This window comes from Danio rerio, chromosome 10 (genome assembly GCF_052040795.2).
Source record: "Danio rerio strain M-AB ecotype USA chromosome 10, GRCz13ab, whole genome shotgun sequence".
In the NCBI taxonomy this organism is placed as follows: Eukaryota; Metazoa; Chordata; class Actinopteri; order Cypriniformes; family Danionidae; genus Danio; species Danio rerio.
In genome coordinates, this window is record NC_141030.1 from 2,992,735 (window position 1) to 3,002,500 (window position 9,766).

Below are 9,766 nucleotides of genomic sequence, written 5' to 3' on the forward strand. Positions count from 1 at the left end.
ATCAAAGTGAATGAAAATTGACTTGATATTAAAGGAAATAAAGTGTAAAACATTCCAAAGATGAGGGTTATTAAAAAAAAAAAAAAATGTACATTTCCCCCCAGGAAGCAGACGACCAGTACGTTACGTTTTCGATTTTAAGCTTTTTTTTTTTTTTTCTTACAAACTTTGGACAAATTACTGCACCAACACAATTTCCTAAAGCTCTTTTCGGTTGTTGGAGGGACAGGACAAATGAATTGCACAAACCTACAGGACTGAATGTTTGGAGAATATTGTATTTAAGTTGATCAACACACGTCCTTCAAGTATGCCAAGACAAAATAAAACAAAACGTGGAGAATTCTGGCTGAACGTACAAAGGGAGACACAATTTTACAAGCCGTCCGATGATCGCCGTCCTGGAAAACCATCTTCAAGTTGGATTCAACATGCAAGCTTTGAATGAGGGTTAAGGCAACACTGCAAACTGGGCTTAACCGCGAGACATTCGTGTCATCGAAGAAGTTCGGTGAATCCCTAAGAAGCGATAATACTGTACATTCAGCTAGCGCTAGTATGTCCTGTGAAAAAAACATTTCACTTGTGTACAGAAACGCTAACACACACACACACACACACACACACTCGGCTTTCTACACCCACTTGCAGTTGAGTGAATAAATAAATAAATAACTCTCTTCTTAAGCAAATCTTTCATGAGGAAAAAGGTCAGCCAAAAACCAATGGTAAAGGAAGTCAAGAAGGCAATCTTACGGCAAACAACTCAAAAACACAGAATTTAAGTCTTAAGTTTGCAGAGGAGGAAGGAAAACGGAAAGTGTTGTTGGTATCTGTACATATTTACACATTATTGCCATATTGGAGTTTGTGAATGTCAACAAAACACAACAAGGATGATGGGTTTAATCTGTTTGAGCGATTCTTGATGCATAGATAATGTCAGGTCAGTGCTCAGAAAGCAAATATCGGGTTGTTCTGCGGAAATACGAAGGCGGAAATGATGAACGTTTTGCATAATTGGTTTCTGAAGGGAATCGACTAGCGCTTTAAGAAATCCCTGCGGGAAAAATTCAATAAATAGCGAACAAATGCTCACAAACAAAAACAAACGACATGTGCCAGTAATTAACAGCCGGAAAAATGCTAAGCGGCGACCATCACGCAGTCTTGTAATAAATACGCCCGGCTGATCAATATGATTACAAAAGAAACGTAATAAATATGCAAAGTATATCAAATAAGAATCACCACACACTTCATTGCAGCGCTTCAGAACACCTCTATACTAGCTGTATTTAGGGCCTACACATTTGCAGTCAAAACAATAGATAAATCTCCCAGGGCTGAAAACGTTCGTAGTCGCTTTACGAATTTCTTGTGCTCAACGAAAACAGAGCCGCTTCCCCACGGTGCAAAAACGAAAGTGAAGAGTGGTCGTAAATGCCTTTCAGGCGGTGGTATTGGCGAGCCGAGGCACCTGTAAACACTGATGAAACCACAGGGAGGCCGAATGCGTTGATCCATCAGTTAGCCATGCGACGACTCCCCGTCACGAGATTTCCACAGTATTCGGACACGTTTATGACACTGACTGGAAAATAAATGGCTGTATCAACTCTTGAGAAATCAAGATTCAGGTCTGTACAATTAGACATCACTGATGTCATAGTAAAAACAAAGCTAGAAAGAATAAATCTGTACATATATACACACACATATATATATATATATATATTTATATAATTAGAAATAAACGAGGAATATCCAGGGAAGCGGTTATATACACGTTTGATTGCAGGTGGTCCCGTGAGGTTTATTGCGCGCCGTCACTCTGACTGCAGCGCTGTGTGTTGATGTAGTGTGTGTGTGCCCATGTAGCTGCCCGCCTCTCCGAAGTCACTGACCGAAACCGCCATTTTGGCACGTGTGATGTGGTGCGTGCGGCCTTCGAACTCCACCGCCATGTTCCTGCTGTCGTTGATGAAGGGTTCGGAGAGACCCATCTTCAGCCGCTTGGCCGGGGGTCGTTCGCAGTCCTCTCCGCACACACTGATCTGGCCCAGCTCTGAGTGGTAGAAGCCGGAGTCCAGCAGGTTCAGGCAGTCTCCGTCTGCGCTGCTGGAGTAGCTGAGCGGCTCCTCGTGACTCAGCGGCCCGCGGTGCAGAGCGTCCAGCGGAGAGAAGCTGTAGGAGTCCAGACAGCTCACGTCTGCTGGGTTACACACCGACGCCACGGTGCTCGTCAGCGCTGAGTCAAAAAGAAAGCAGATGAATTATTAGCCCACTTGTTTATTTTTTACGCCAATTTCTGTTTGACGGAGAGAAGATGTTTTCAACACAAAATAATAGTTTTAATAACTGGTTTATTTGATCTTTGCCATGATGACAGTAAATAATGTTTGACTAGATAGTCTTCAAGACACTTCTATACAGCTTAAAGAGACATTTAGGCCCAATCCCAATTCTACTCAAGTACCCTACCCCTCTTCCCCTTAGCCCTTGCAACCGAGGGTTAAGGGGAAGGGCTTCAAAATTTATTCCTAAGAATCGGGACAGCACTACAGCACCTGCACACGTCATCATATGTCCTCATGATCTCCTGCTTCGTAATATGGGTTCAGATGAACGCGACAGCTGTAGTGATTTCAGTTGTTATTTTTTGGTATCTTCAGGAGATCACTGAAGGCATATATCATGTTATCATAAAGATCTAATGTGGCAATAAGATCGTAACTGTACTGTGCATTTACACAGTGGCCATATTCATTAATGTAAACACACAAACAACAACAACAGAGAGAGAGAGAGAGAGAGAGAGAGAGAGAGAGTTTTAATTTTATTGCCATTTCAGCTTCTACGGCTATGTCATGGCAAAAAAGAAAATAGATCAAGTTTATCACATTTTATAAATAACAATTTTCTATAATTATAAAAATATTCTAACAATTAAAAGTCATCAACAGCAATCAATAATGTCCAGGGTAAAATACATAAATAACAATAATGATAATATAAAGATTAAATCTAAAACAGTTTAAGGTTTCCTTTTGATAAAAATTCTACAATTTTAGATGGATCCACATTTACAAATATTTCCTTTAATGTCTCTCCAGATAAATATTCAAAGAAAACAACATTAACATCATAGCAGACACTGTAAACAGCTCATTCCCAGCCACTAGACTTTTCTGACAGGGTATTCCAGTGTCATCGAGTGTCAGAATGTTGTGGGACTGCTGTGCAGAAGTTATTATTAGGGATTATAGATCGCAAAATGTAGCGGTTTTTATTTTAGCTTTTTTTTTAAAGCATGACGGTAAAACACGAACATGGTTATGAATATATTAAAACATGTGTTTGTTTGTTGTAAAAATTCGTAATAATGACAAAAAAAAAAAACTAATTAGTGGATCTCCTTACTTCCGGGTGCAGCTGTGGCTGGTGTATTCTGGGAAATTTTTCCAACCACTTGGTTTCGGGTGTGGTCCTGAAAAGTGTTTGTTTGAAGGGGTGTATACCCCTTGCCCTTAGCCCAACGCCTTCAAGCTAAAGAGAATTGGGACACCACTACCACTTCATGTGCACGCGCAAAACGAGGGGTAAGGGGAAGGGCTATGGGGTAGAATTGGGATTGGGCCTTAAAGGCTTCACTAGGTTAATTAGGTTAACTAGGCAGGATAGGATAATTAGGCAAGTTATTGTATAATGATGGTTTGTTCTGTAGACTATCGAAAAAAAAAAAAAGCTTAAAGGGGCTAATAAAATTGACCTTAAAATGGCTTTTAAAAAATTAAAAACTGCTTTTATTCTAGCCGAAATGAAACTAATAAGACTTTCTCCAGAAGAACAAATATTATCAGACATACTGTGATTATTTCCTTGCTCTGTTAAACATAATTTAGGAAATATTTAAATAAGAAAAAAAAAAAGAAATCAAAGGGGGGCTAACAATTCTGACTTCATCTGTATTTTTAATAAAAACATTTAAAAGATAAAGAAAGCTATAATGAAGCAATTCTGAATTAAATATGTGAATATGTGGTAGTTGGAAGCCAAAAATAGGCTGCATCAACCACAGAGAGAGCAGATCAAATTTTATTAACATCACTTTTCTATAATAATTAAAACATTTACAAACAAAAGACATTAAGAGCAAAACATAACACATGACAGGGCTCAACAATAAGGACTGCCCGATGGCCCAGGGCCAGTGTGTGAGACGCTCGGGACAGTAGACAGGATTGTCACTTGCCTAAACCTCGTCACTAAAGTTAAATATTTGCCTGTGACTGTTTGTCAATTGCGTGTAAATGCAGTCTAAAGGCCTGTGCACACCGAGATGTTTTTTGCTCGCGTTTACCGTCGACGTTTAACGCCTCGTGACTAAGGCAAGGCAAGTTTATTTATATAGCACATTTCATAAACAGTGGCAATTCAAAGTGCTTTACATAAACAAGAATAAAAGAAACAAGTATAAGAACAATAAAAACAAATAATAAAAATTATAAAAAACAAACAGACATAAAAACAGATAAAAATGTGGAAAATAAACTTTATAAAAGTCACTAAATAAAGGCTGTCAATGTGATCGAGCACACCAACGCGCAAAACGCAAAAGAATTAAAACAAAAATAAAGTTATAGTCGGATGATGTACCTGAGAGGTCACTGGCTGTGATGGAGTTGAGGATGTTGAGCTGCTGTTCGGTTGGAGGATCGATCCTGCCGCTGCTGCTGGAACACACTGAAGCAGATCCATCCACCAAACCCTCAGCCTCGTCCACCAACCGGTCCATCAGATCCCTGCAGAGACCACAATCAGCCTCCAAAACGCTGACAATTCAACATCTACAGAGCAGAAGACGAGCACAAACTCACGTGACGCCAGGATAACTGCTGAACTTCTTCTTTCCGAATCGGTTTTGCTGGACGAAGAAGTCGAATCGTTCAGACTTCTTCCACATGTAGTAAAACGCAACACACTCCGCCACCGTCCTTGTGCTGACCTGGAGTTGAACACAGAAAAGATACCATCAATCAAGAACCACTGGCTTAATATCAGCTTTCTGCTGTTTGCACGAAGACAGTAAACATGAATAAACATAATAAAATAAATAGAAAATAATCATAAATATATATATAAAAGCAATACACACACACACACACACACACACACACACACACACACACACACACACACACACACACACACACACACACACACACACACACACACACACACACACACACACACACACACACACACACACACACACACACACACACACACACACACACACACACACACACACTTGAAGTCAGAATTAAAGCATGCTAAATGGTTGTGGGGGGAAAAAAAGTCACACTTGTGGTCTTCACTGTCAAAAATGACCGCCACAGGAAATAAATAGAAAATAAGCAAAAATATGAACATTAAATTAAACATTAAATTTCTAAAACTCGTCAAGAAGAAGTGTTTTAGACTGAGATGGTGTGAATCTGCCTTTTGTTTTTGTATGGCAGAATCTCTTACACAGTAAACCCTAATGTTGTCTTTACTTAATCAATGAGTTAATTTAACTTGTATACAATGAAAATGCATAAACTAAAATTTTCAAGTGTTGTAAGCTCAAAATTACAATTAATCCTTTAAAAACAACCTGTTTTTTTGTTTGTTTTTTTTTCAATGTAGTCTTGACTGTAAAATTTCAATATGTGCAACCTTTTAGTGCAAGGCCTTTTTTTTTTAAATAAGAAAATGAGGATTCATGTATAATTATTCACCATAATGGGAATAAATGGCTACTTATTTTTCTTTTAAACATTTTTTTTATAGTTTATAATTACACACACACACACACACACACACACACACACACACACACACACACACACACACACACACACACACACACACACACACACACACACACACACACACACAGAACTGAACAATTTAAGTATAATCTACCAAACTGGCAAGTTAAATAAACTTAAATATGCAAGTTTTGGGAGACTCCGTTACTCAATTAAATTGAGGCAACACGTTTACTTTACAAATTAATTTCTTACTTTAATAACTAATTTCGTTCCGTCTACTTGTTAGGGTTTTCAGTGTACCTGGATAAACTGCGATAATTAAAAACAATAGTTATTAATTAAAATAAATGTTAATTACTGCATATTAAATTATTTTTACCACAAAACCTTCTCAAAATACAAAATAATATAGTAACAAAAATTAGTATTAAAATTATTAAAAATTAATCAAATCACTTTTAATGCTGCTGATGATGTGACAATAAAAGTGATTTGATTATTATTCAAAATTAAAGTCCCCAAGTGTGATTCTTAAATAAAGCACGCCAGAGGGTTAAAGTAGCATTTCATAGTGGCATCATATATATATATATATATATATATATATATATATATATATATATATATATATATATGTAATACTAATAATACTACTACTACTAATAATAAAGCAGAACATCTTACTTTGTGTTTCTGAATGAGGTGGAAGTTCTTCTCGTACAACAGAAGAGCGTGTTCAAAATTTCGGCATTCTTCTTCAGACCAAGGAAGCATCTCATCTAAATAATGATAATAAAAATGTAATTATTTTCAATCACTGCTATTCCAAAACAATACAGCTATTATCTCTGCATGCACTTACCCTTCGAGGATTTGTCATTGCTGCGATACCGTTCAAGAGCTTCCGGGACATTGTAGTTACACTTCAAAAGCTCATATAAGGCCTGGAGAGTACAAACAGGGTTACTTCACATTATTAAGCCTCTCATATTGTTTTCTTGGTCTAACTATATCCTCACTATATCATGCTGTGTGTGCTATAAATGCACTAAATATTAGAAGAAAAAAAAACATGCAAATAATTTTTTTTATATTTCATCTAAATGTTCAATGAACTTGCTTCGTTTTAATAATTATATCTCACTATTATTTCAAATTTGGCTTTACAGGGTCAAATGGAAAATTCAAAATGAAAATTTTGCCATCATTTACTCACCCTTTAATTGTTTAAACCCTTTAAGAGTTTCTTTCTTCTGTGAACCCCAAAAGAAGATGTTTTGAAGAACGCTGGAAACCTGTAACCATTGACTTCTATAGTAATTGTTTTTTTCTACTATGGAAGCAGGGTCTCTGCAGATAACATGATGTCAAATTTAAGACTTTTTAAGACCTTTTTAAGACCATTAAGCATTAAATTTAAGACCTATATTGCAATAGCAAAAACACGCGAGAGAAAATGTAAAAGCACAAAATTCTCTGGAGAGCAAAAGCACGAACAGAGTCCGACGGAGTGAGAGCAGATCATTCGCACGTGAGCAGCCAGTGTTTTGAGAGCTCGCGGGCAGTTTTGTCCACGAACAGAGGAAACCGGCGCGTGAGCAGAGATTCGCTCTCTAGTATTACAGCGCTCCCGACTTATAAAACTGCGCTTACGACATTTGTCAGTGAAATAACGGCATACTCTGCCAGCCGAAATCATGTCATGTGCACTCAAAATGAACTTCCCCCAAACACAGCGATGACGTCACATTCGCCGCTTGCACTGAGTTTAATAACAGAAAGCTGATTGGCTATTGCAAGCTGACCTTTTGTAATACCGCAAATTACAATTGGACTAGTAAAATAAATAACTACAACACCCCAAAAACCAAGCAACAACAACAAAAAGAATTTAAATGAGCATTAGATGTAGCGTTACATGGACATCGCAAAAATAAGACCTGTGCAAAAATATTTAAGACCTAGAACAGCGAATTTAAGACTTTTTAAAGCCGTAAATTTCGATTTTTCGAATTTAGACTTTAAGACGCCGCGGGGACCCTGTGGAAGCCAATGGTTACCCGTTTTTAGCTTTCTTCAAAACATCTTCTTTTGTATTTCAAAGGAAAGAAACTCAAAGGTTTCAAACGACAGGAGGGATAGCAAAGTTTAATTTTAAAACATCCCTTTAAAATCTACAAAAATGGCGTGTTCAGTGTTTGAACATACAGCGAGGAAAATAAGTATTGAGCACAGCATGTTTTTTCCTGGGAATAATACTTCTAAAGGAGCTGTTGACATGGAATTGAAACAGATTTTGGTAAAAACCCAAAGAAAACAAACAAAAATGTAAGCAAAACATATCTGAAAGACGAGTTGTGTGTATTAACAATGGAATGACACAAAGAGAGCTGAACTACTGAAATGTGTTAATACTTTAAATAAAAAGTGATGGCAGCTTAAAGACGCCTCTCAAATGAAGGATTAAGTCCACTGCTCAGGTGAGTTTTTCACAGACTTCAACAGAATCTGAAAATCTTGATGGTTCTGTGGGTCTCGCCTATCAAATATGATTTTTTTTCTCTATTAGATTCAAGTCAGGTGATCGGCTGGGCCATTCTACAGCTTGATTTTCTTTCTCTGAAAGCATTTGAGAGTTTCCTTGGCTGTGTTTTGGATCATTGTCTTGGTGAAATGTCCACCCTGGTTTCATCTTCATCCTCCTGCTAATGTAGATGTTAGACTGAAGCAGCTGATATTCATTTACACAGATGACAGGCAGAGGGTTGCTGAAGAACTACTGAGAGATTTCAGCTGCTGTCTGGGCTTTCACTGCCGAACTACACCTCCCTTCCTTCATGTGTTTAATACTTTTTCCCTTTGTCATTTTATTACGCATATTTTGTAAACAAACTAGTTTTGTTTTCTTCGCATACATGGATTTTTTTGGTTGTAACCAACATCTGGGGAAAAGTCAAGTCAACAGCACCTTTAGAAATATGCTTTCAGAAAACAAATGGTGACGTGTTCAATACTTAATTCCTCGCTGCATCTGATTAGCTAATAAATAAATAAATGTTTGTGTAAATTTACTCATCTCTAATCTTCACCTGTTCATTGTCTTTAACCAGTGAACATCTGCCATCCCTGTCCATCTTTCCATCCGCACTCAGAGCGTCCAGCAGAAAGCTTTTGACCTTCGACTCAGGCAGCATGTCGGGCTGCCACAAGAGTTGATCTTCCTCGGCATACACTGAAAATTCACAGACGCCAATCATCAATGCATGTTAAACAAACAGTTGATGTTTTAAACTTGATTTTCTCATCTCATAAACTCCTTTCAGGTAAAAAAAAAAAACTGTGAACTGAATTCAAGTGAATTCTGGGAAAAATGGACCAATTATACAAAATCTCAAGGACCTGAACTGCTTTGTTAGTTTAAAATCTGATTTATTGGATCACTCCCAACATATACATGTTTATTTTTCCCCCATAATCTTATTTTTTCTTTTTATTCTAATGTATAACATTTGTTTACATGCACACACAGAGGAAAGCATATATTGCTGAAAGAGAAAACAGATGTACAGTATGTGGGTCTATATTTGTGTGTATATTCAGATGTATGATCTCTGACAATTATCTGATGAAAGTGTAATACTATTTCAAAAATAATTATATACATTTAAATTAAAGTGGCATTATTGGATGACACTGTCCTAACTACACACAATAAAATCAATCTTTTCCCATATAAAAGTGCTCCAGTGTCCCTGTATCTGTGTTTACACTCAGTAAACAGCGGTGAGTTTGGTAAACTGATGACCTTCATGGCCAATCACAGTCATTTTTGTTGAGCATGTGAATACAATGGCAAAAGAAATGTTTAAGAACTTGCACCACAGCGTTCAAACGTTAGCAAGAAACGGACATTTTCAAAATATCAGTACCGATTGGCATTGAAT

At 37.3% G+C, this 9,766-nt stretch overlaps 1 protein-coding gene across 1 annotated transcript in view; it reads right to left on the reverse strand.

Moving 5' to 3' along the window:
• Window positions 1-1,172: 1,172 nt before the first annotated feature.
• Window positions 1,173-9,766, reverse strand: part of mier3a (mesoderm induction early response 1, family member 3 a) — a 16,484-nt gene continuing 7,890 nt past the window's right edge. The window contains exons 8-13 of the mRNA NM_001030149.2: window positions 8,912-9,054; window positions 6,685-6,766; window positions 6,507-6,601; window positions 4,881-5,008; window positions 4,660-4,805; window positions 1,173-2,251 (exon numbers count right to left, since the gene is read on the reverse strand). Coding sequence (NP_001025320.2) covers window positions 1,830-2,251; window positions 4,660-4,805; window positions 4,881-5,008; window positions 6,507-6,601; window positions 6,685-6,766; window positions 8,912-9,054 — 1,016 coding nt within the window. The 3' untranslated portion in view covers window positions 1,173-1,829. The remainder of the gene's footprint in view (window positions 2,252-4,659; window positions 4,806-4,880; window positions 5,009-6,506; window positions 6,602-6,684; window positions 6,767-8,911; window positions 9,055-9,766) is intronic.